This window comes from Trichechus manatus, unplaced genomic scaffold (assembly GCF_000243295.1).
Source record: "Trichechus manatus latirostris isolate Lorelei unplaced genomic scaffold, TriManLat1.0 scaffold00110, whole genome shotgun sequence".
NCBI lineage: Eukaryota > Metazoa > Chordata > Mammalia > Sirenia > Trichechidae > Trichechus > Trichechus manatus.
The window spans coordinates 4,518,286-4,545,602 of record NW_004444046.1 but is presented as its reverse complement, the minus strand read 5'-3'; the positions used below and the strand labels follow the sequence as shown (position 1 = coordinate 4,545,602).

Here is a 27,317-nt window from a genome sequence, read left to right as displayed (position 1 = left end):
CTTCTCCCTTGCCCGAAACTTATTGTTACTCACCCAAAGCCCATTGTTCTGTTATTTGCTTCATTGCTTGCTGTATTGACTATAAATAAACTCCTGGGACTGAAGCCGAGGGTCGACTCCTCAGAGTGACCCTCCTGGCCCCACTTCTCTGTAAGAGTTGTGTTTGGTGACTGTCTCCGCCATCCCGACATTCGCTGCTGCTGCGACAACTAATGTTCCAAGCGTATAACAATGTTTTACAAAAGTATCAGGATTCTTGGTTGTAAGCAACAGAAAGGAACACTGACTGCTTCAAGCTGGAAAGGAATGTAATGAGAAAAGATACTGCACAACTCACAGAATCACCTGGAGGGTACAGACCTTGGCTTAGATGCACAGCCGCCAGAAAAGGCCCTGAATTACTCCACAGACCTGCTCCTGTGAGTGCACACTACTGCCTCCCCACTGAGTGCCACCCCTTCTACCCCAGCCAAACTGTAGCAGCTCTGTCCCCTCTGTTCTATGTTTAAGCCATGAAGTAAGCTATCCTTTGAAGAAAGGGTTTCATAGAATACTAATAATTATAATAATAAAAGGTTGAAATGCACAGGTCTATGAGGAGATGTCAAGTGTCTCATAAGTTAGTACTCATATTTATAGCTAGTGTTTTAATAAAGATTTACCACACTGATTTATTTTGGTAATTGAGGAACTCTAAAGCCAATATTCATTCATCCATCCATCCATCCATTCAATCATTTGTTCATTCAACAAATATTTGCCATGTATCTGCAATGTAGAAGGCACTGTAGACTTGTTATGGTTGTTAGTTGCTGTTGAGTCAATTCTGACTCATGGCAACCCCATGTGTTACAGAGTAGAACTGCTCCATAGGGTTTTCTTGGCTGTAATCTTAATGGAAGCAGATCACCAGGCCTTTTCTTCCACGGTACCAATGGGTGAGTTTGAACCCCAACTTTTAAGTTAACAGTGGGTCGAGCGCAAATCATTTGCGTCATGCAGGGACCTACTGTAGATCTACCCGGGAGTGAATTTTATTCATAACACTTCTGAGACATGAACTGGGCAGAAATGATAGTCTTCACTTTATAGATGAGTAAACCAAGACTCACAGAAGTTGAGTGATTTGCTTGCCTGGTAGATCCACAACTTGAGCCGGGTCTTCTGACTGTGCTGCCTCAGACTTGTCAGTGGTATCAAACATTACAGAGCTCTCAGGAAGGATCTGGACCGAAAAAACATTTTTGAGTCTGCCCATTGGTAGGTCATTGCTGGTGAACTTTAAGAAAACAATTTACTTGGGTAGTGAGCGTGGCAACAGGAATGGAAAGGGTTAATCAGTAATATGTGGTGAGGAATTGGGGCCAGCAAGTATAAACTACTCTTTCAAACATTTAGCAGTAAAGGAAATGACAGACAGGACAGTGGTGTCAGGAGAAAACAGAAGAAATAGAGGTTTTGGTGGGGCCGGAACTTGATAATTCTAGGTTAAACCTGTGGAGATAAAAAGTTAAAAAACAAAAGAGACAGCAATAAGATGTCATGCAAAGAAAATTGAAAAAATTAAAAACATACAAACACACATAATATGCTTTGGAGCCAGACTGTTCTGAGTTCAAATTCTGACTCTGTTTCTTATCAACTGATAAACTTCCTGAGTCTCAGTTCCAAATCTATGAAATCGAGGTACTTGTGACTTCTTGCATTAAATTCAGACCAAATGTCCTGTACTCACTGGCTAGTAAAAAGCAGTCCCTCTCTCTCCAGCACGCAGAACTCCCTTTTGCCCCACCCAAAATTAGAGTTGCCAGGTAAAATACATGCAATATTTGGAACTCACTTTTACTAAAAAATTATTTGCTGTTTATCTGAAATTTAAATTTAACTGAGTGCCCTGTTTTTTAAAGAACCTTGGTGGCACAGTGGTTAAGTGCCTCAGCTGCTAACCCGTAAGGTTGGCAGTTCGGATCCACCAGTTGGTCTGAACAGGAGAAAAATGTAGCATCCATAAAAATTACAGCCTTGGAAACCCTATGAGGCAGTTCTACTCTGTCCTACAGGTTTGCTATGAGTTGGAATCAACTGGACAGGGTGGGTGGGCCCTGTTTTTTGGCTAAACCTGGCAACCCTATCCAAAACAAAATACCTGTATCCTATGTGCCATCATAAATACAGGCCATTGTGAAGAAGTAAAATGACGGATGATGCTGCCACCTACTGGTGAAATGTGGCAACGTCAAACATCCCTGCAAAGCGGGGCACCCTACAGGTGGTTTACTTAAAAGAGTAGCAAGCCAAAAGCTGAGAGGTGGTGTTTTTATTATTTTGCTAATATTTTAGTCTAAGTTTACTACTACTGCAATTCTATTATCTTTTAATTTTCACCGGTACCAATTATTTGTTTTCAGTTATGTGGTTTTATACCTTTTTGTGAGGGTTAGTAGAATATTACTGCATATTATGATTTCCTACTGAATTCCTAGATGCTCTTTCTACGTATTTAAAATTGTACATTTTCACTTGAAAAACCACTTTAACATCACTGTCAGTACGTGCATATGAAATGTACTTAACATTTCATTTTTCAAAATTTTTCTGTGCAGAAGTATGATGTATACATGTCTTAAATGCTGGCACATGCAGTAGGAGAAGGACTGGTGCATAGTAGAGGCTCAATAAAATTATAGCTTTCTGTTATGATGGTGATACCATGTTAGTATAGTGTTATTACACAGGCAGTTGGTGAAGGTGCCACATAAGAGGTCCCTGATAACAAGGACAAATGAGGCTTTTTGAATGTACTCTCCTGCAGGAGTTTGGAAAATAAAAAATCTCCCCCCCCAGGCACCACTCTCTGGATTTGTGCTTGCCAACTGAATGGTCTAGGAACTGAGCGGCAAGCATCTCCCTCAATAGCCACCTGAAGCTCATCCACTGTGATTTCATCCTTTCCCTTTCTGCACCTATTTGGTTTTAGGGGACAAATACCTGTGCTCTCCCCCGACACAACAATTTGATGTTATGTTCATCAAATATATCTGCACGAATGTAAAGCAGCAGGAGTCTTAACAGCTGTGGTAACAGATGTCCCTCTTGCTCATCTTCATATGGAGAAGCCCAGGTCAGGCCATGAAAGAAAAGCTACTTAGTTCTGGTTCTTTAGGCTCCTTCGTAAGAACAAGGTCACCGGAAGCCAGAAGCTGTCAGTGTCTGAGCACCCGGTGGCAGGAACAGTGGTTAAGTTTTGCCCCCTGGTAAGTGCCTCCGTTTCTGAGTTGAGGTTTCACAGGAGACCCACTCAAGGTGGTTCTCAGTCCTTTTGCCTGTCTTATTGTAGTTATTATGGATCTTTAATACTATCTGTCATTAACAGCAAATTCTTCCTTATTTTTATGATACAGCTAAATCTCAGCCTCTCAGCTCAGAAATGGAAGAGGAATCCAGGGAAGAGAAAAATGAGCAGCTCCTGCAGAATCTGCACAAAAAGGCTGTCAACAAGTGTCTGAACCTGAGTAACTGTGGATTAAGAACAGCAGACATGAAGGAACTGGGTCTGTATGTAGATGACCTTGCACAGAGGAAGACAGGCCCTTTAAGTGGAGATGGGAATCCCTGGGTGGTGCAAATGGTTAACGCACCTGGTTGCTAACCCAAAAGTTGGAGGTTTGAGTTCACCCAGGAACTCAAAGTACCTTGGAAGAAAGGCCTGGTAACCTACTTACAAAAAATCAGCCATTAAAAACCTTGTGGAGCATAGTTCTACTATGACAAACATGGGGTCGCTCTGAGTTGTAGTTGACTCAATAGCAGCTGCTGCTGGTGGTGGTCGCGGTAGGTGGAGATGAGCAAGCAAAACACTTTCGGTTACCCAGCTTGTAACTCCAAGGTTGATGGATGGTCCAGATACTCACAGGAATAGCAGCTGCACTTTTTTTTTTTTTTAAAGTTAATTGATCCTTCCTCAAGCTTCAAAAATTTGACCTGAGTCCAGAAGGAAGACTCGTTTGTTTTTTTGTTTTTCCTGAGCCATTTTATCCACCTACTGATTGCGTCTTGCTCCCTGAAAAACATCTATCTGTTTGAAACAAACTCATGAAACTCATCCATAAAACTGAGCTCTGTGGAGAATTTTAAAGTCTTTGTGGAAGGAAAAGTGTAACTACCAGCAATTATTGTATACACCTTTTTTACACAAAAGTATAACGACCATTTGTTTCACCTAAACAGGAGTTTGGTTGTGAAGACCTCTCTTTACGTCACCACCACCACCACCACCACCACCTTTTTCTTTTCTCTAGTGATTTTAAGTCAAGCCTTTAATGCAGGGCTTCAAACTGGTTCAAACTGGTTCAATCATGGCCAACGAAGCAGAAACCGGAACAGACCCAAATTGTTACAATTTGGGTGATATGGAGCGATAACCGGAATGGCAAACATTACGAGTTGAAGCCCTGGAATGGGAGACTCGGAAGAGGCGTAGTGAGTTGTTTCAGGAGGCTGATATGTGAGATTGGATCCTGGGCAGGACTGTGGAGAGCGACACACATTCAAAGCGGCATGGTTGGCCGCCATCTTTGAGCTGGCCCCGCTGTTTCTGACTCTGCTCAAAATTCAAGGGGCAAGAGATTTGGTTGCTATGCAGTGCATACACTGCTCTTGTTTTCTGAGGGGGAGACGAAGTTTCTAGCAGGGCTTTGACCAGTAATTTTTCCTGTTCTGGTTCACCCAAATTTTAAAAATGTGGGTCTGTTCTGGTTTCGCTTTCTCAGCCATGACTGAACCAGGAATAACTGGTTTGAAGCCCTGCTTTAATCAACTTAGGTGTGTCTGCCAACAGAGAGGTATCAAACAAACTGCATTTTGAGTGAGGGATCCTTAACTCTTCAGGAAAACTCATGCCATTATATTTGCAGATTCATCCCTTCAGAGGGAACTCTAACCATGCCTGCAGTTCTCAAATGCCTGTGTGTCCGAATCACTTGCGGAGCTTGTGAAAATGAAGGCCCTTGAGTCTGCTCCAAACCCTACTGAATCAGAGTCTCTCACAGTGGGCCTCAGGAATCTGTGTTTTAACAAGCCCCACAGGGGATTCTGATGCAAGCTAAGGTCTGACCACGGAACTATATTTTGTGTATGGCTGTTGCGTTTTCTTAGTGGGATTGCAATTAGGAAGGAGGCTTGATTTCCTTTATGAATTGAAAAATATTGAGAGTCAAAGGTACAGAACACAGTTGAGCCACTAACTCATTGCTTAGTGTTAGAAAACAAGTACCTTTTGTTTTGTTTTGTATGGCTTTCCTAATGTATTCAGTGGAGTCCTGAGTGGTACGAATGGCTAACAAGTTTGGCTGCCAACTGAAAGGTTGGAGAGTTGAATTCACCTGGAGGTGCCTCAGAAGAAAGGCCTGGCGATCTACCTCCGAAAAAACCAGCCATTGAAAACCTTATAGATCACAGTTCTAATCCAGCACACATGGGGTCACTATGAGTTGGAGTTGACTAGACAGCAACTGGTCAATGTATTCAACAGACTTTTATACCTCACAAAGCTAGGGTCATGGTGAACAAGATGAAACTCCTAAAGTGCTTTGAACGCTAGTTAAAAGAAAACAATTTCTTGCTTGTAAGCATGATGTATAACTTTGGAAGGTCTGGAATTGCTGTGCCTGTAACTGTAGAAGCTCACCATGCTGCTTGTGACTGCTGCCGTCATTTTAACTTTCAAAGCAGATATTTAAAAGCAAACAAGCTAGCAAAGTCACCTGAACTTGATCCTTTCTCCTTTGATGTTTCCACTCTCAAGAGCTTTTTTTCAGGAGATAAAGATGTCCTTTGAATATTTTCCACAGACAGTAACTTCATTTTTAGTGAGCAGCGGCTGAGACTCAGAGAAAGTCCCAGTCAGGCTTTGTGCAGGTTTAAACCTGAACATGTTGAGTTGATTCATTTGAATATAATGAAAGCTTTTTAAGGTGAGGATGTCCAGGTAATCAAGATAAGGGGGGAAAAAAAGGGAGCAGTAACAGGCAGCATCAATCTCAGCAGCCCTGGCCAGCAGAGCATTCCCCAGGCCCTTCAGCCCGAGGACCCTTGAAGATGACAGGTAGAAAATGTTGGGAGGATTTTGCAAAGTAAAAGGACAGTAAAGTACACATTACTGTCACAGTGGGAGTAGCAGTCAAAGCAGCAGTAGTAGTAGTAGAAATACCATTACTGTTACTGGGTTCACAAGGAAACCTGGTGGCACAGTGGTTAAAGCGCTTGTCTGCTAACCAAAAGGTTGGTGGTTAGAACTCACAGCTGCTCCACAGGAGAAAGATGTGGCAATCTGCTTCTGTTAAGATTTATAGCCTTGGAAACCCTATGGGGCAGTTCTAGTCTGTCCTATAAGGGTCACTATAAGTCAGAGTCAACTCAATGGTGGGTTATTGGGTTCAGTTACAATAAAGAAGGTGCGGTGGAATCTTATGGGGACACCACTGAGTTTTCAGAGTGTAATTATTTGGCAGAAATATAAAATATCCCCGGAAATAAGAAATGTAAATGTCACAATTCTGCCAATTGCACCGCTGAGAGGTTCCAGCTTTACTGAAAGACAACATACTCTCCCTGCTCTTACAGTTGAAAGCTGTATTTTGTGCACATAGGCACTGATTCCTTATCACAAATTACATGTACAAATCTGTGCTCTTTTCTGTTCACTTCTAGTTGCCTCACTTCCTTTTATCCCAGACTTGGAAGAACTGGATATTTCCTGGAACGATTTCATAGGCGGAACCCTCCACTCAATCACCCAGCAAATGCATCTTGTCAGCAAGTTAAAAATCCTGAGGCTGAGTAGTTGCAGACTCACCACTGATGATGTTGGAGCCTTGGGTATGATGAATGCTGCCTTTAAAAGACATTTTTGCACCTCCAAGCATCTTTGCAACCTAAACTCTCAAGGTCAAGGGCAGGCTGTTCATGTCACTACCCCCAAAGGTGATCATGGACAAGAGCATGATGTATGATATAGTACTGTGTGAAGCAAGGAGCCCTGGTGGTACAGTAGTTATGCGCTCGGCTGCTAACTGAAAGGTCGGTGGTTAGACCTCACCAGCCACTTCATGGGCAAAAGCTGTGGCAGTCTGCTTCTGTAAAGATTACAGCCTTGGAAGCCCTATGGGGCAGTTCTACTCTGTCCTGTAGGGTCACTATGAGTCGGAATTGACTTAACAGCAATGGGTAAAAATCGTGTGAAGCACTTGTATAACTTCTAAATAGCTATGTAACACTGTGCCTGATATTGTGCTAAGCTCTGTGGATAGAGAGGGGAACAAGGCTGACCAGGTATCCGCTCTCCTGGAGCTTAAAATGGATGTCATCGCCAGATTTGCTGCTCTGGGTCTCAGTTACTTCCTCTGTAAAATAGACGTTGGAGTACATAATAATTCTTTTCCAATCCCCAAATACAATTTCTCTTTTCTGTTTTTCTACCCCCTTTTCAAAAAGATCGATCACAACAAAAATTTTCAGTTAAAAGCAACAGGTTGACTAGAATCTCAAGATGGTTTATACACTGAACGTGGAGTCCCTGGGTGGTGCAAATGGTTAATGCACTCGGCCGCTAACTGAAAGGTTGGCGGTCTGAGTCTACCCAGAGGCACCTTGGAAGAAAAGCCCGGCAATCTACTTCCAAAAAATCAGCCATTGAAAACCCTGTGGAGCACAGTTGTACTCTGACACATGTGGGGTTGCCCTGTGTTGGAATCGACTGGATAGCAACTGGTGGTTTTTATATGCGTATATATGTAGATATATTTACTGAACGTACAATATACTTTATAGAAAATCAAAACCATGCTACTTACTCAAGTGCTTTACTAAAATGTTTCCTTGTTTATTAGACAACGTTAATAATGTCTTTTTTCAGTCTGGCCAGCTCTGTGTGTGTGTGTGTGTGTGTGTGTGTGTGTGTGTGTGTACGTGTGAGACAGAAAGAGAGAAAGAGATCAGGAGAGCAGAGTTGGTGGTTTCCCCGTTGGAGTGTCTCTGAGCCAGGGGCGACAGTTAATAAAATTGCAAAGGACGTGGAGTTTGGCTTTGCTGCCCTGTTGTATCGTCTTGTCACTTCCTTCCTAGATAATGGGGGCCAGCTGATGTCCCCTAGTGCACCCTTTCTATAGCCGAGTAGAAACATTATACACGTTGGAGCTTACCAGATCCTAGTTCTAATCCAAGTTGCACCTCTAACTAGCTTTGTGAGCATGAACAAATTATTTTTAATTTTTCTGAGCCCCAGCAGTTTTGTCTCTGAAAAGGGGGTAACATCTCCCTCAAAAAATTGTGAGTATTAAATAGTATAGTGTGCGTAAAGTACTGGCATATATTAGCTGCTTAATTGATAGTTCCTTCTTAGCCTCTTCCCTCATCCAAAATTACCTTTCTGCGGGTTTACATGATCAATTTAGCCCCACAAAAGGTTAGCAGTTGGTTATTGGTGGCACAAATGGTTAAACGCTTGCTTGGCTGTTAACTAAAAGGTTGGAGGTTTGAACTCATCCAGTGTCTCTGTGGGAGAAAGACCTAGCGATCTGCTTCTGTAAAGATTACAGCCAGGAAAACCCTATGGGGCCGTTCTACTCTCACTGTGAGTCTATGGCACCCAACAACAACAACATTGTGTAGGAGAGTTACAAACTTAACATACCATTACTTAAACGTGAACAGAAAACGTAGTGTCTTTATTTTCTAACATTGACCTCATCTCTTTCATGATTCTTCACCCTTAGGAGGCCTGAAAATGGTTACTTCTGCCCTGGGACCTACTCCAGACTTATCTGGCCCGGGAAAGAGTCGGGGAGGGAGTCTGTGTCCTTGTCTTGATGTTTTGCATCCTCCTCGCTCTCCCCAGTCGTCTTCCTCTCTGGAAAGCCCGCCGCATCCTCTTCCACTGGGAAGGACTTACTTTTCATCCGTACTCTGTCCTAGCTTAGTCTTAAGGAGAGATGGGGTCTAGGGAAAAAAAGTCATTTACCGATAGGAGAACATAAATCAGGAGGCATTTCAAAATTATTATACCCATTAAAATTGCATAATGCAGGATGGCAAAAGTGCATGGCCCTCTCTAGCACTATGTGTACTGCAGACATAGATAATTAATCATGCACTCTTTCTCCCTGATCCCAGAGGACACCCGGAGCTATAGAAAGCCGTCCCCAGTTGACTGGCAATGGCACACAAGATGACACCTGTTCACCCCTGACGTAAGCAGTTATAACTTCTGGAGAACATGCATTTTCCCAAGGGGTTTCTGGACTGCCAAAACCTTAATCCATAGAATTAATAGCCAATGGTAGAAGTTCAAGCCCAGTGGCAGACAGTGAAAAAGAGGTATCCAGACACTAGGGATTTTCCAGCCCCCTAAGTTGTTTGTGGTTAAGACTGGCTCTGCATACTGAGGAGGCCCATTTTCCATCTGTGTGGTTCCCTACTCTGCTCTCGCCTAAGGCAATGAAGACCATTCTAAGGCTGATCTCTTAGGTCGCTCCCCCTACTGTCCCAGCCTGGCCGCTGCAGCCCTTGGATGCTTTGCTGTGCGCGGTTGTCTCAGAAATGTCAAGCTCCACCACTCTCACTGCCCCATCCTCATCCCCCAGCTGCATGGCTGCCATAAACTGAGAGTGTCTGGTGTTCTATTTTAGGTCCTCTCTGTAGTGGTCAGTTCAGTTGCCTGTGATGCGCTTGATGTTAAAATGAGCTTTGCCCCTGTGGTGGCCAGTTACGTGCTTTGCCTCGCTTCTGGGCAAGGCAGCCAAGTGCATTCGTCTCCTGTGGCTGCTGCGACAAATTACCATCGAGTGGCTTACAACTGCACAAATGTATTACCTTAGAAGTCCTAAAGCTAAGAGTTGGCCAGGTTGCGTTCCTTCGGGAGGCTCTAGAGGAGACTCTCTTTCTTCGCCTTTTCCAGCTTCTAGAGGCTGCCCGCATTCCTTGGCCTTTGGTCCCTTTCTCCTCTTCAAAACCCACAGCGTAGCATCTTCAAATCTCTCTCTGACTGTTGCTTCAGTCATCACATCTCTGCCTCCGATCTGCTGCCTCCCTCTTATATGGACCCTTGTGGATAATTCAGGATAATCTCCAGATCTCAAGGTTATCTAGTCTTAGTTATCTAGTACTACTGTAACAGAAATACTACAAGTGGGTGGCTTTAACAAATAGACATTTATTTTCTCACAGTTTGGGAGGCTGGAAGTCTGAATTCAGGGCACTGGCTCTAGGGGAAGGCTCTCTCTCTGTCCACTCTGCTGTTTTATATCTCAAAAGAGATTGATTTAAAACATGTCCTACACTAATGCTACCACATTAACATAACAAAAAAATCCATTCTCAAGTGGAATTATAACCACAGGTATCCAAAACCCAAACCCATTGCAGTCGAGTCGATTCCCGCTCATAATGATCCTATAGCACAGAGTAGAACTTCCCCATAGGGTTTCCAAAACTGTAACCTTACTGGAAGCAGACTTCCATCTTTCTCCCAAGGAGCAGCTGATGGGTTTGAACCACCGACCTTTCAGTTAGCTTTCACCATTGCACCACCAGGGCTCCTCCCACAGGAATAGGGGTTAGGATTTACAGCACATATTTTTGGGGACCACAATTCTGTCCATAACAGCCCTTAATTTAGTCACATCTGCAAAGTCCCTTTTGCCCTGTAAGGTAACATATTCACAGGTTTCAGGGATTAGGAAGTGGACATCTTAGGGTGGGGGGCAATTACTCTGTGTACCACATTAAACTTCTCAGAAATGCTAGTCCCAGTGATAGTGGATGAGAGAAAGTATATGAACTGTACAAATATTTACTACTACAAAAACAACCCAGTAAAACTACCCTACCAATAGTAGATTAATAGTGTTGTTGTTTTTAAATAACAATTTTTAGCTTGTAAGCTTGGCTTCAGGATTTGGGAGGGACTAGAATTGCCGTGCCTGTAAATATACATGCTCAACCTGCTGTGAGTGGGCAGCAACTGGGTCCTTTTCTTCTCTACATTTCTTGGCAACTAACACGGTATCTGGCCCAGCTTCAATACTCCATGAATAACGGTTGTACTGATTTTGAAATGAATTCCCTGCTTTGCCGATCTCCCCACCATTTTGTAACAGGAGAAGCACTTAAAGTGATACCTGAACTTGAAGAGCTAAATTTGTCCTGGAACAGCAAAGTGGGAGGAAACCTACCTCTGATCCTCCAGGCGCTCCGAGAAGGGAGCAAGATACAAACCCTGGAACTTGTGGATTGTGCTCTCACATCAGAAGATGCGATGTTTATGGGTAAGTAGATTTCGCTCTTCCAAAAATGTGAAGACACTGGGTGGGTTCAAACTGTCAACCTTTAGGTTAGCGGCGGAGAGCAACTGTTGTACCACCTTGGGACCTTACTATGACCCCAGGCGACACGAAACTGTACTCCAGACTCCCCTTCCTGCCCCGACTTTCACACCCTGCATTATTTCAGTGTTTTTCTTTACATCTGGTTTTCCTTTTCTCCAGGTCAGTTGCTACCTATGCTGCAAAATCTTGAAGTACTTGATCTTTCCATTAATAGAAACATCAGTGGCAGTCTAAACAGTATTGCTCAGGGATTAAAAAATACCTCAAATCTGAAAGTATTGAAATTACAGTCATGCGGATTATCACAAGACAGTGTCAAAATATTGGGTGAGTTAACAATGACTGGACTTGATATACGTTATTAAAACTGTTAGAAAATATAACAAAATATAAACAGTGGTTATGAGGAGGAATAAGATTATAGGTAATTTAACACTTCTTTATGTTTTATTTAGTTTCTAAATCTTTTACAGTGACCATATACTTTCATCATTACAAATATAATTTTTAAGTGGCTGACTCTGAAAGGGCCAGGATATTTTACGCTTGAGATAGGCAATGGGGCAAAATAAGTTTCTACTAGTACCAAAATTGCTACTAAAGCTACCAATTTTATTCTTACCTTGGAAAAATCCCTGCATTGTTTTTTGCTCTGTAGTGGAAGGAATTGGTACTGATAACAAAAATGACTTCAGTGGCATCTATAGTTAAAACTCATTCCCCGGGGGACCCATTGCTTCTGTTAAGGATGATGGAAAAATGTGGAGGTGGTTAATGGTGACAGTCACACAACATGATGAACACAATTAATGTCACTGAATTGTACTTGTGAAGAATGTTGAAATGGCAAATGTTTTGTTACATACAGATTTACCAGACACAATTTTTTAAAAATAAAACGAAACTTATTCCTCTACACAGAGTATCCACATTAATGGAGAGTATAAAATGAAACTGTGTTTTTCCCTTCAGTTTACAGAGTCTAATCGCCTTCTCACTGGTAGCTCGAATAGGTCTAAAATTCTGTGAAAACTCCATCAGTTGCAGGGTTCAGATCACAACCTTTGGCAGTCAAAGCCGATCATAAAGAGAGGGTGCTTTTGAGGTCACTGTCAGGTCCTTAGAGGGCTGGGTGGTAGGAAGGCCAAGGTTATTTCTCCTTTTGGTTTTTGTCAACACAATGTACTTACTTAATCTCCTTTCCTACAAATCTGTCTCTTCCCTGCTACATTCCTTCCTACAGCCTTGCATTATGTGAGAACGGGATTTCGACTTTCTTTGTAGATGCTGCTTTTAGATACTTGTGCCACCTAAGGAGATTAGACCTTTCCTGCAACAAGGATCTGGGTGGAGGTTTTGAAGACTCACCAGCTCAGTTGGCCACGTTGAGGCATCTGCAAGTCCTGGATCTCCACCAGTGCTCACTGACAGTAGGCGACGTGTTGTCCCTGAGTAAGTGTCTCCTGCAGAGCAAAGGGATGACTTGTGGAACTTGGGCAAATGGTTGGAAACCTGGGGAATTTGAGATGTATGCTTATTTTTAACTCATAAGATTAACTCATAAACGTTCTGTGAATGCCCCACTACAGTATTTGGTACGAATAAGTGCATAGTAAATGTTAGTGAATCTGAATTCCTCCTATATACATCTGTAAATAATAGATGTGGTACTTGAAGGAGAAAAGTTTGCATTTGTGGTGCTTTTTAAACATGAATCTGTTAGTGTCACGAAGTTTGTTCAAACAGGTCTGTAGAGAGAAAGCCAGGAGGAAGGGTGCTGAGGCTTTCTGACTATCAAGTGGAGAGAAGCCACTTAGATACAAATGAAGTTACAGAAAAAAAGGTAGTGGGGTGGTGTATAATGGGTGTACATTACAACTTTAGGTGACTACATTTACTTTTCTACCATAAACATAGTCCTGCAATTCTAACATATAATGTGTCGATGCATTGCCCATAAGAAACAATCAGAGCAAACATAGTTACGAGATTAAGGGCTTTATTCCATCTGAGATTACAATAAACCTTCAAAATACATCCGGAGTCTGATGGCAAGAGTCCAACTGGTTTCCCTTTCCTCTCTCTCTCTTTCTCTCTCTCTCTGATTGCATTCTTTCCCCCTTGTTGACTCCACTCCAGCTGTACTCTCCTTGCTGGTCCTCGGACACACCCAGTACGCTCTGGCCTTGACGACTTTGCCCTTGCTCTCCCTTGGCCTGGACACTCGGCCCCCAGATCTGGGCTCAGCTCACTCTCCCACTTCCTCAGGTCCCTGTTCAAACATCACCTCATCAGTGAGGCCTTCCTGACCACCCTCCTTCCAATCATTTGCTATTCCCCTTGCCCGACTTCCTCATTACTCAAATTATCCTCCATGGCCCAGCAGCATGGGTATCCCCTTGGGAGCTTCCTAGAAATGCAGAGTCTCAGGCCTCCCCCGATACCTACTGAAGCTGAATCTGCATATTTAAGAGCTCTAAGTGATTCCTATGCAAGTTAAAGTTTGAAAAACCTTGACTAAACTTCTAGTTCCAGACCAAGATGGAATGGACGCACTTCTCCCTAATCCTTCAGCTATGTTCAGCTAAAGTCCTTGGACGTTTATGTAGAACAAACATAGAAGACTCTGATAGGTAGAGATATTATCAATTTAAGCCATCTCTCTCATTCAGATTGAGGGCTGTACCTTCAATTAGGGAATCAAGCAACATTGGGGAATCAGTTTGGAGAGATGTTTGGCTCTAGACCTCCCCCATGAAAACTGTCATCAAGCTGAGTTTTGAATCACAAGCCAGCCATACAGAGAGCGGAGGACACTACATTTCTCACCTTGGGAAGAGCCAGGGCAAAGGCCTTGAGGCAGGAAAAGTAGCAGGAAGACGGTGAACCAGGGCTAACTCTTGGCATGGCAAGGGCGCTTAGGACCCCACTCCAAGGCTGTTGCCAACAGCCTGTTCTGACTGGTTAATGTCATTGCTTTACTGGTACTTACATTCTAAGAGAAAAATGATAATATTGCTCAATAATTGAAGAGTTCATAGATGCTAGGTACTGTGCTAAGCACTCTGCATACACCAAGTCATTTTATCTTCCAAACGACCCTGTGAGGTAGGTATTTTATGCATGAGAAAACCCAGTGTTCAGAGAGGTTAAGTTATTTGTCCAAAATCACACAGCCCTTTAGTAGCAGAGCCAGGATTAGAACCCAGTTCTACCTGTCTCCAAAGTCTTTGCTTTTAACTTCTAGCCTGGAGAGTGGCTTGGGAGTAAAAAAGCATAGCTGCATACTGGGAAGAGTGGCTGGTTTATATGGTATATAAGGGTATGTAATGGTGGGTAGGGATCAGACTGTGGAAAGCTCCGATTGCCAAATTAAGGAAACCAAAAAGCCAGAAAACTTTTTGTGAGACAATGCCTAAAATATATCCACTGTGTGATGTTTTAACAGCCCAAGTCATTCCTTTGCTCTCGAATCTTCAAGAACTGGATTTATCAGCCAACAAAAAGATGGGCATTTCTTCTGAAAACCTATTCAGCAGGCTCCGATTTTTACCAGCGCTGAAGGCTTTACTAATCAACAACTGTGCTTTGGAAATTGAAACTTTTACAGCTCTCGGTAAGAGATCATTCCCATTCCTGCAGGCACCATACAACAGCCTATGAGGGGGCCGGTCTCTCTTTGTTTCTCTGCCTACAAATTTCATTCCAAGGCTCAGCCATAGGTAAAATTGTGAAGTATTAATTTGTCTTCCAGTCAGAAAATATGCCCTCTTAAAGTGGTCTTCTGAGGGCCACATGAATGATTTTAGTATTTGCAGATTTAACATTTTAAAATTTAAAGTGTTTATAAACAACTCCAGGCTAGAAGTTAAGAGCAAAGACTTTGGAGACAGATAGAACTGGGTTCTAATCCTGGCTCTGCTACTAAAAAACTGTGATTTTGAACAAATAACCTCTCTGAACACTGGGTTTTCTCATGCATAAAATACCTGCCCTCACAGGTCACAGGGTTCATGTCCATAGTAACTTGTAGTCTTGCTGAGGTGCTGGTGTGTATTGGGTTATTGTGGGTCTGGGGAGACAAGTGAGGCAATTACTAGTGAGCGAGCCTAGCTGACTGCCTAGCATCCATTTCCCAGTGGGATTTGTCATTCTCTCTTAGAATCTGGGCGTGCCTGAAGGTCTTACACGTACCTCAGCCTGGATCAAAAGTCTACTGAAGCCAAAATTTCTGCCCATTTGGGTAAAAGAGAGTAAGTAGTTAACAAGTTGTTAGTTGTTAGCTATCATTGAGTTGGCTACAACTCATAGCGACGCCAAGTGCAACAGAACAAAATATTGCCTAGTCCTGTGCCACCTTCATGATCATTGGTCTGCTTGAGCCCATTGTTGCGGCCACTGTGTATTCTGAGTGCCTTCCAACCTAGGGGGCTCATCTTCCAGCACTGTATTCAACAATATTCTGTTACGATCCATAGGGTTTTCATTGGCTAATTTTTGGAAGTAGATTGCCAGGCCCTTCTTCCTAGTCTGTCTTAGTCTGGAAGCCTTACTGTAACCTGTCCACCATAGATGTCCCTGTTGGTATTTGAAATGCTGGTGGCAAAGATTTCAGCATCGCAGCAATACACAAGGCACCACAGCACCACAAACTGATAGATGAGTGGTAGAGTCAGCAAGTAGGGGAGAGATTTTGAGGCAAAAGGACTTTGCAGCATTTTTCTGAATGTACCACTCAGGCAATCAGCACTTTTGTGGTCCCCAGTACCACCTCCAGGCTAATGATTCACTGGAAGGACCGCCAGGTCTTAGCATGTGGATGTGCTTACAGATGTGTTACAGGGAGAGGATACACAGCAGAGTCAGCAAAGGGAAAGGTGCCCAGGGCCAAGTCCAGAGGAAACCAAGAGTCAGCTTCCAGGAGCTTCTTCTCCCAGTGGACTCACACAGGCCACGCTTGATTCCTCCAGCAACGAGTTGTGATAACATGTGCAAAGTGTAGTATACCAGAGAAGCTAACCTAAGCCTTCAAGTTTAGGATTTTTACTGGGAGTCAGTCACTTAGTGTAAAAATGGTGTGGTGGAGGCCATTATTAGCAAGCTATCCAATCCCCTTGGTGGGCCACAGACACCTCATTTGTGTAACCCCACCCAGTCATTTGGTGGGAGTTACAAAGACTATGGCTAGAAGGGTCATATTAAGTAATTCACCGCACCACACTTAGGCAGCATCTGCTAGCAGGTAGCAAAATTCCAGGCTCACAAACGGAAAGCAGATGTTCAGCATACGTTGCTTGTGCAAACAGGTAAGCACAGTAAACTGCCCTTATCTGTTAGGGGATGTTGGGTACACTCCCGAAATCCAAGTTCCCGAACACCAGCCAGGGCCAACTTTGCAAGCAGGCCTTGCTAAGGAGAGCAGTCTCAAACCTGCTATATTGGCCCTTTTCTGCACACAAACACTAGACTAGATTTGTTGGATTCTGGTGCTTCCTGGATAATGGTGAAAACAGAGTCCTCTCTCTGCCCCTCCCAAGTATTATATCACTTGACACTCCCTTAAAAATGAACTGTACTATGATCCAGAAAAGAGCATGTCCTTTATTTCTGTTCATTAAAATGAATGCATATCATTTACCCCAAATTCTAAAAGCACTATATTTAGGACACTCTTGCCCTCCTTGCCAGCCCAAGTATTTTGTTCAACTCGTGTAGACTTGGTCCTTGCCATTCACTGCTCCCACCCTCCCCCAGTACTGCTCATCTAATTGTCCACATGTCTGGGTGGGGAAAACTAGCAGAATGTGTACCTTTCAGACCTGGAGTTTTTGATTTAGGGTCATAAACCCTTAGAGACTCCATAGCTGTGCTGCAGTGACCTGTGAGCTCCCTAAAATTGATTGCAGTGTGTGTGTGTGTGTGTGTGTGCGCGCGCGTGTGTGTGTGGTGCATTTTCTGGATCCAAAGCACCTGGACTCAGACTGCCTAAATTCAAATCCTGGCCTGGCTCTGTGACCTTGTATGACCCTAGGTACTTAACACCCTGTGCTTCAGTTTCCTCCTCTGTAAATGTAAAATAAAATGATAACAGTACAGAACTCATAAGGATGTAAGAATTAAATGAGTGAATACATGTAAAGTTCTTGGAGAGGTGCCGAACACATAGTAAATGCTCAATAATAACTGTTAGAGTAGGAATCAACTCAAAGGCAATCATGTTTTTTTAAGTTAATATTATTATGGAGAGAAAGCCTATAACTTTCATCTGAAAATTAATTGGATCGTATCCCTGCCCAGTTTGAAGATAGTCAGTGGCTTCCTGTTGCACCTCAGATCAAACCCAGATTCCTTTCTGTGGCCTCAAAGGCCCAGAAGATGAGGCCCTGGTACCTCTCGGCCCCTCTCTCCCTTGTTGCTGGAATACAGCCTCCGTGGGCTTCTTCCTGTTCCCTCGCATCACCAAGCTGCCTCCTGCCTGGAGGCCTTCCTCATCTCTGGGATGCCCCACTCCCCATTCTTCTGCAGGTAGCTCTGACTCATCCTTCAGGTCTCAGTGTGAATGACCCTTTTTAAGACAGCCCCTCCCTATCTAAATTAGGAGCCCTTATGCTTTTTATTTATAACCTTTATCAGAATTTATAATTATATATTTATTTGTGTGTTTATTTAATGTCTGTATTTTCCCGAGACTGCAGCCTCCTTGAGGGCAGAGATTGTATTTATTCTTCACTGCATACCGAAAGCAAATCGTAGATAGCCTCTACATATTAGTTAAATAAGTAGATAAGTAAGTAAATAACTTCTCATAAGGGTCCATAATCCCCAAAATGGTTAAGTAAACACACACACACACACACACACACACACACACACACAAAGCACGTTCCAACATTCTGCTGTTCAGACTAATATTCAGTTAGGAAAAGTTCTACAAAAAATAAATTTGGTGGCAACATGATGTTTCATAAATGTGTTTCCTACTTGGAAAAATTGAATATTTTTAAGAAAAAAAATTTTAAAGGAAATTTAAATATTTTTAAGAGAAATACACAGCTGTTTCCAAATATAGATGTACAATCAAGGAATCACAATCAAGTAGCTATTACACTAAATTACACCATCTGGCATAAACCTACCATTCAATTCCGATTAAGAAGTAAATCAAGTAATTATATATTTTTCTACATCACTTCTGGAAGTAAATTTTTAAAGTTCTATTTCTTCTTACTGGTAGATCTTTGTATCATATGAGTGGGAGGGACTTTCTTCTTAGATATTGTTGAAGAATATATTATTTGTCTCTTGAATACATTGCTTTTTATAAAGAAAGCAGAATAATTTGAAATGTAATTAACCATCATGCTAGGGAATAAGTTCTGGCTGGTTTTAACTTTAGGGGCAGCTAAGAATTAAGCAGAAAATCTTTTAATTTTCTTTAAAAACTTTTGTAAAATACATTAGTTCCCTTCCTTGCCTTAGGAATTGCACATAAGGAAACACAAATATATTCTGGTGTTTCTGAGTCCTAGGGAGGCTTGGCTTGTCCCTTAGTTTCAGTGTGACTGTCCATTGGAATGTGTACAATGGAATGTGTACAATGGAATGTGTACATTGGAATGTGTACCAGCCAGGACACTCTCTGGAAATCTTGACCAACTCTCTTGAGCCCTTTGCCTCTTTCTCCTTCCTATATGTGAAGTGAAGGAAATAAACCCCAGTTGATAGTGAATTCCAATTAAGTTTTACTTTTCTAAGGTTTCCAATGTTTCCTCCCAATAAAAATAGACAACATAAATGGGGGCCCTGAATTTCAGGCTGGAGAAAATAGTATTTACAACCTTCCTAACCCAAGTTATTTTAATACGTTGCCCCAGCTTAGGTTCCTCAAAATTGAGGCCTGTGATCTCTCAAGAAGCCTAAATTACTATTTATTGCTCTTTATCACTTTTAGCTGAAGCCTCCGTTTACCTCCCTGGTCTAGAAATATTCAGTCTTTCTTGGAATAAGTGTATTGGTGGCAACCTGAAGCTTCTTCTGGGAACACTAAAGCTTCTGGCGTCTCTTCAAGTGCTGAGGCTGAGCAGCTGTTCCCTGGTGACAGAGGACCTGGCCCTGTTGGGTTTGTATCTACTACTTTCAAAGCCGTCTTGGAAGGCAGAGCCCAGTGCGCCTGCCCTGCCAGGCTCATGGGTAGGGAGGTGGGGAGGCAATGAGGACTAGGGCTAAGTCCTCTGTGTAGCTTCCCTTCCCCTCAACATCTGCTTAGGAACGATCTGGTTAAGACAAAAAAGGGCAATTCCAAACCCAACAAGACAGCGGAGGATGCTTCATAAAAGGAGATGGATATAGATGTGGTGGTGAGGAGGTTCCTGCCAGGCAATCAGCCTCGGCGCCACACCTCCCTAGTACTTGAGAGTCTTCAGTGCTCTCTAGCCAGCTCAGTGTTGACCAAACTTCAGTTGTCTATGTTCTACCTTCACAAATTTTGCCCACATAGTACCTGCACTATTTCTTAATTTTTTTCTTTATATTGACTCTTTAACTTAAATGCTTTTATTTAAACAGGAAATTTTGATCATCACCACAACTGAAATACAGGTATCATTATTCATAGATACTACTAGACTGTTGCCATCTGAAGATTTTGAGTAGAGGTTCATCCTGTTTGTTAGAAAAAGAAGATGAGAGGGATTAAAGCACAATCTTCCATATATGTCCATTTAGAAAGATGGAAATAGAATTGAATAAGGAATAAATTTTGTACTGTGGAATGCCAGGTTATATAATACCTTACCCAAATATCCCCTAAAATCACTTCTACATGTCCAATTTCCATGGGGAAACAATGAATTGGAGAGTACTGTCTCAGTCTCCCATCTACTCTTGGCCCCACAGTCCCCATCACTATTCACCCATCAGCTGCCAGATCTCTGAAGCACTGAATACCCCTTTAACTGAAGGGTCCAGAACAGTCACTCCGGGTAGTTGTGTCTTTGTTCTCTGTATATATATAGTCAGTTCTGCTATAATGTGATGCATTCCTAAAAAATTACCATGCTGTACAAAATCACACAAAAACCACAGGGCTCATGAGAAATCATGATTAGAAGCACAACACTCAAAACTTCCTACTAACACACTTTTAGAAATAGGAAACTAATAAAAATGGTAGTTTTGTACATGTTAAATGGTTAAGAAATACATAAAGACTACAGTATACATGACACTTTTCCTTGAAAAGAACCTAAAGTTTGCTTGCGGAAGTGGGCCATCCACACTCTTACTGTACTACCTGGTGGGACACCTGCCACCCTGTGTGCACAGGAAGAGGACTAAAGGGAGATGGGGAAAGAGTGTGAGAAGGGAGCGATAAGGAGAGAAAAAGAACAGAGAGGAGCAATACAAAATTGGCTGAGAGGAATGAGGAATACTAAAGAGGCGAGGGGTCAGGCCAACGGCTGCAGCTTCTGAATTCATGTAAGTGGTGGAAGGAGGGCTATCTGAAATCAAATGGAAAGTTCTATCACCGGTTGTGGGTGGGTGTCCTCGTGAGGGGTGTGTGTGCGCATTTTGTTTATTCCTACACTTAGCTCAATTCAGCTAGGTGCAATTTTGTGTTCACCTTGTGTTCCTTGTGGACGAATCATGTGTAAGCAAATGCAAACTCTGCATTATGCTCAAATTGTTCTCTGGTATTTCAATCTGGTTGGAACAAATTTGCATTTTCAAAACACATGTTATGGCAGAATGGACTGGAATGGGCTGTAATTAGAAGATGGAGACAAACACATTGTAATTTTAGTTTGCGTTTGCCTAACAACTAATGACATCTTTGTATGTGCTTATTTGTCAACTGTATGTATTTTCTGGTGACACAGCTGTTCCAGTCTTTTGCCTAATTTTAAGAATTGGATTATTTGTTTTCTTACTGATGAATTTTAGGAATTCTTTAGATTTTCTGGAGACAAATCCTCTATCTGTTATGTAATTTTCAAATATTTTCTCCAAGTCTGTATCTGGTCTTTTTATTTTCTTAACAGTGTCTTTTGAAGAGCAAAAGTTTTAATTTTGATGAAGAGCTCTTTATCAATTTATTAATTTTATGGATTGAGCTTTTGGTGTTGCATAGTCATAAAACTCTTTGCAAAACTCAAGTTCTCAAGGATTCTCCTATATTTTCTTCTAAATGTTTTAATTTTGAGTTAATTTTTTGTACATGGTGGGAGGTGTTGAGGATAATGTTTTGCATATGACTGTCCAGTTGTCCAACTCATAGCGACCTTATAGGACAGAGTAGAACTGCCCCATCGGGTTTCCAAGGGGCAGCTGGTGGATTCGAACTGCTGACCTTTTGGTTAGCAGCCAAATGCTTAACCACTGTGCCACCAGGATTCTGGTTTATTTAATTTTTCTGGTCCAATTGTTCAAGCACAGTTAGCTGATAAGACTATCTCTTCTCCATTGAATTGTTTTTGCACTTTTATAAAAAATCAATTGGCCATATTTGTGATGGTCTATTTCTGGACTCTCTGTTCTTTTTCATTGATCTATGTCTATTCTCTTACCAATACCATATAATCTTGTTTACTGAAGCTTTATAGTGAATGTTGAAATCAGGTAGTATGAGTCTTCCAATTTTGTTCTTCTTTTCCAAAATCGTTTGGTTATTTTAGTTCCTTGTCTTTTCCATATAAATTTTAGAATCAGCTTGTCAATATCTAGAAAAAAATACTACTAGAATTTTGATTAAGATTGCATTGACTCTATAGATCAATTCAGGGAGAAATGACATCTTAACAATATTGAGTCTTCCGGTCCATGAACACAGTGTATTTCTCTATTTATTTAGGTCTTCTTTGATTTCTTACATTGGTATTTTATATTTTTTAACATACGGCTCCTGTACATATTATGTTAGGTTTACATCTAAATACTCCATTTTATGGTACAATTATAAAAGGTACTGTTTTTAAATTTTTTGACTCCCAATTGTTCATTGCTAGTATGTAGAAATGCAATTGATATTTTTTATATTGACTTTTTACACCATGACCTTGTTAAACTCATCTATTAATTCTAGGAGTTTTTTTCTGATAAATTCTGTGGAATTTTTTATAGAGACTATCATATCATCCGTGATTAGACACAGTTTTATTTCTTCCTTTCCAGTCTGTATATCTTTTATTTCTTATTTAACTGGCTAGAATTTCCAGTACAATGCTGAATGTGGTAAGAGCAGACATCCTTGCCTGTTCCCAGTCTTCGGGGGAAAACAATCTGTCTTTCACCATTAAGTTAAGTATGTTAGCTCTTGGGTTTACGTAGATGCCATTTGTTAAGTTAAGGAATCCTAGTTTGCTGAGAGTTTTTACAGTGAAGATGAATTTTGTCAAATTCTTTTTCTGCATCTATTGAGATGATCATCTGTTTGTTTTCCTTTAGTTTGTTAATATGGTGCATAATATTAATTGATTTTCAAATGTTGAATCAGCCTTACATTCCTGGAGTAAACTCCACTTGGTCATAATGTATTATCTTCTTTATATATTGCTGGATTTTATTTGCTACTGTTTTGTTGAGGATATTTGCATCTATGCTCATGAGAGACAATGGTCTTCAGTTTTCTTTTCTTGTAATGTCTTTGTCTGCCTTTGGTAAAGCTGATCTTATAAAATGAATTGGGAAGTGTTCCTTATTTTCCTATTTTCTGTAAAGATTGTGTAGAATTGGTATTATTTCTTTAACTGTTTAACAGAATTCACCATTGAAACCATCTGAGCTTGGAGTACTCTGGGTGAGTTTTTAATTAAAAATTCAATTTTTAAAATAGATACAGGACTATTAAGGTTATCTGTTCCTTCTGGAGTGAGTTTTAGTAGTTCATATCTTTCAAGGCTCCATTTCACCTACGTTGCTGAATTTATGGAAATAAAGTTGTTCCTTTATTGTCCTTTTAGCGTCTGTAGCAATATCCGTTCTCTCATTCCTGATATTGGTAGTTTCGATCTTCTCCCTCTTTTTTTTTTTTTTTTTTTTTTTGGCTAGTCATTGCTGCATAACAAATTAATTTGTGGCCTAAAACAACACCCCTTTATTAGCTCAGAGTTCGTAGTTCAGAAGTCTGGCATAGCTTGTCTGGGTTCTCTGATCAAGGTTTCACAGGCTGAATTCTCATCTGGAGGCTCTGGGGATAAATCCATTTTCAAGTTCATTCTTGTTGGCGGAATTCAGTTCCTTGCAGCTATAGGAATGAGGTTCCCATTTTCTTCCTCGCTCAGCCAGGGGCTGCTCTCAGCTACTAGAGGCCACCCATATTCCTTGACACGTAGCCCCCTCACCTTCAAGCCAGTAGTTAAGTGTCAGACCTTCTCATACTTCAAATCTTTCTAACTTCCTCTTCTGTGACCCCCTTCTTCTCCTACCATCAGCCAGAGAAATCTACCTTTAAAGGACTCGTGTGATTAAGTTAGCCCCACTTGAATAATCTCCTTTTCTTAAAGTCAACTATGCCATGTAACATAACCTAATCATGGGAGTAAAATCCACTATATTCACAGCCCTGGGGATTAGGGTGGAGAATTTTGGAGCCATCCTGAAATTCTACCTACCATACTAGGTTTATCAGTGTTATCTGTTTCTCAAAGGGTCAGCCTTTGGTTTCATTTTTTTTTCCTGAATTAGACACTATTAAATATATTTATTTTATTTAAAGTTTATAATTAAGATTTACTTCTTCAATTAGCTTTTTTTTTTTAATCTGCATCAAATTTTGCTACTGATAGCTTCAGCCATTATATATATGTTTTCTTAATTTTTTACTGCCAGATTTTTTCTAAGGTCAAATTTACATTTTGTCAGGGGTATTTTTTCCTTCTTTCAATTTTTAGCCAGCTCCTTAGTAACAAATATTACTATGTTTACTTTTAGCCATTGTCATTTTATATTGCTTTAATTATTCTAACAGAAATCATTTTTAAGGATTTGTTAATCATTATTAGCTTATATTCATTTTTTTATAAATAACATTTTTTCATAGAGTAAACTACAAACAAAAGTACTACCATGACCCACAAACCTACTACCTAGATTTAAAAAAATATGATAAAAATAAAATATAATACTTTATTATATTTTCTTAAATAGGGTACTCACAAAATTAGAAAATTCAATCAATACAGGAAGGTAAAATGAAAAATAAAAATCATTCCCCATTATCAGGTTATTACATATTCTTCCAGAATTAATAATTATTGTAAAAAGAAAAAATTAAGGAGCCCTGGTAGCGCAGTGGTTAAAGAGCTCAGCTGCCAACTGAAAGACTGGTAGTTCGAACCCACCAGCTGCCCTGTGGGACAAAGAAGTGGCAGTCTGCCTCCGTAAAGACTACAGCCTTGGAAACTCTATGGGGCAGTTCTACTCTGTCCTATAACATTTCTGTGAGTAAGAATCAACTTGATGGCAATGGGTTTTGGTTAAAAAATTACTGTTAATGTTATTAGGTACAATAATGGCAGGGTAGTTATAAAAATAAAAATTCTTATTTGTTAAAGATGCATTCTGAAGTATTAATAGGTGAAATGACCTGATGTCTGGGATTTGCTTTAAAATAGTAAAAAAACAAAAAAGTAAAGAGGAGGGGACCAGATGAGCCAAGATTGGGCTAATGCTGATAACTGCTGAAGCTGAATGATGGATGCATGGAGATTCACTCTCCTACTCTCTCTACTTTTGTATATGTTTGAAAATTTCCATAATACAAACATTTTAAAAAGAAGAAACATGTATATTGTCTTTAACTCTTAGCTAAGTCTTGAGAATATTGTGAGTAATATGAGACAGAAAGGAAGAGAAACACACGTTGACATGGGTACCTAGAGACAGTGTGGCTGTTGTGGGGTAAGGACTGCTAAGCTGTCGGCATATAAAAGCAATGGAGTTGGAGCATTCTGTTTGGTCTGGAAGCCATGTTGAGGGAGAAATGTTTGAAACAGTAGATCGTGTTTAGCGTTACAGGGGAAAGATTCGAGGGCGTCCGGATTGTTACCTAGCACCGCAGGCATGAGAAGGAAAGAGTGGAGTTTTCCAGCTGACTGAAAAGGGTAGATGGGGGCCCAAAGCTGTAAGCTGCTTCACAACATTGTGGGCAACTTTGAAAGGATGGTTCAGGCAGAATCAGGGTGGTCACTGGCAGAGAGGCTCTGGAAGGGATTCTTCTCTTGATGTTTGATCTGGAGGTTGAATGAAGACACTTCCAAGATCCCTTCCCACTTGGAGATTCTATATACTCATCTGATTTCTCTAATTTATTCCTGCTTTTGGTTGAAAAGGGAAGCATATGCCATTTGCCTTGTGTATCTCTCCCACCTCTTCTTATGGAAGTCATTTTCTTTTCTTAGCTTCATCATTAACTAATATTTATTAAGTGCCATTGTAGTTAGTACTGTGATATGTGCTGTTCAAAGGGAAAATTGTCCTGTGTCTCTAAGATGAATTGGAAATTATCCAGGTATGTTTTGCACATAGAAAGTGCTCAGTTAATTGTTGAATGAAGTATGACTGAATGAATGAATGAGCAATGACAATTAAACAGTATTAAGCAGCAAGAAGATTATTTACAAATGGTCCTCCATTAAAGCCAATGAGCCATCACTCCTCTCTTCTAATTAGAGAATGTCTGCAGGAAGAGCTGGGACTTCAGGGGAGCAGAAAGTAATAACTTGACAAAAAAAGAAATTTTTGGGGTTGGAATTTGGAAAGAAAAAAATTCCATCTTCAAGTTGTACTTGGGATGCACAGAGAAGAAACTGGTTACTAAAGTAATTTCAGATGCCCTGAATAAAGCTGCTAGCTAAAAACAAATCATTCCTAACCTTGTCGTTACTAATCCTGAAGATAACGGTGTTATTGGGAAGTAGAAAGTAGCCATGGTAGAAAATATTCTTGTACTTTAGCATTTACAGTGATTTTGTTTTTCAGCATCAATAATACAGACAGGTCATCTGGCCAAATTGCAGAAGCTCGACTTGAGCTATAATGATAGCATCTGTGGCACAGGATGGACCATCTTCTGTCAGAATGTGCAGTTCCTCAAAGAGTTAACTGAGCTGGATATCAGCCTTCGGCCATCAAATTTTCGGGATTGTGGACAATGGTTTGGACACTTGTTAAGTGCCGTGACCAAACTTCCCGAAATCACGGAGATAGAGATGAAAAGATGGGTTCTCTCGGCTTCACAGGAAGAAGAAGTGGAATGCTTCCACCAGGATGATAAAAGAAGCATTCATTTTGACCATGGTGGATTTCAGTAAGTCGATTTCCCAAGTCTTACTAACTGTAAACCATTATCCGAAAGAGGAAAAAAATATGAATGAATCCCAGTGCAATCAACTATCAACTTCTGGGCCATTTAATGGGACTTCAGTTATAAGAGCTATATAAATATATATATACAATGATTTAATATGAGCATATCTTTATTCTCTATCTCATGGGCCAAGGATGAATTTTTTTTTATTGTGCTTTAGATGAAGGTTTAAAGAGCAAATTAGTTCCTCATTAAACAATTAATACATATATTGTTTTGTGACATTGGTTGCCAACCCCCTAGGATGACATTTTTGAATGAACTTTTACTGTTTTGAATGTATACTCAGTTCACTTAATGGTTAGAAGCCCTGCCAAAAGTGTTTAGATAACGTGTATATTTTTTTCTTGCCCTGGAATTTTCCACCTCATTTTTCCCTACGTGTTAAACGTTCAAAATACAAGGATGTGTGTGTGAGAATTTTCTAATGTGAAAGGCACTAGCTGGGTAACAGTTTCATATTATGTTTACTCCAATTCTATGTATCATAATATGGTCTACTTACCGCCTTTTTATCAGAGAGTGTACCCTTCAGTGGTTTATTGATGAGTCAGTTTATGTTCTGGTGCCTT

General features: G+C 40.9%; 1 protein-coding gene across 2 annotated transcripts in view; it reads left to right on the top strand.

Annotated features, from left to right (window-relative positions):
• LRRC31 (leucine rich repeat containing 31) overlaps positions 1 to 26,689 on the top strand; it is a 30,702-nt gene extending 4,013 nt beyond the window's left edge. The window contains exons 2-9 of one of the 2 annotated variants that reach the window (XM_004383450.2): positions 3,402 to 3,551; positions 6,709 to 6,876; positions 11,154 to 11,321; positions 11,541 to 11,708; positions 12,666 to 12,833; positions 14,830 to 14,997; positions 19,333 to 19,500; positions 26,358 to 26,689. In XM_004383450.2, the coding sequence (XP_004383507.1) occupies positions 3,402 to 3,551; positions 6,709 to 6,876; positions 11,154 to 11,321; positions 11,541 to 11,708; positions 12,666 to 12,833; positions 14,830 to 14,997; positions 19,333 to 19,500; positions 26,358 to 26,689 (1,490 nt within the window). The remainder of the gene's footprint in view (positions 1 to 3,401; positions 3,552 to 6,708; positions 6,877 to 11,153; positions 11,322 to 11,540; positions 11,709 to 12,665; positions 12,834 to 14,829; positions 14,998 to 19,332; positions 19,501 to 26,357) is intronic. The other variant, XM_004383451.2, reaches the window with a different exon arrangement.
• Positions 26,690 to 27,317: the final 628 nt, after the last annotated feature.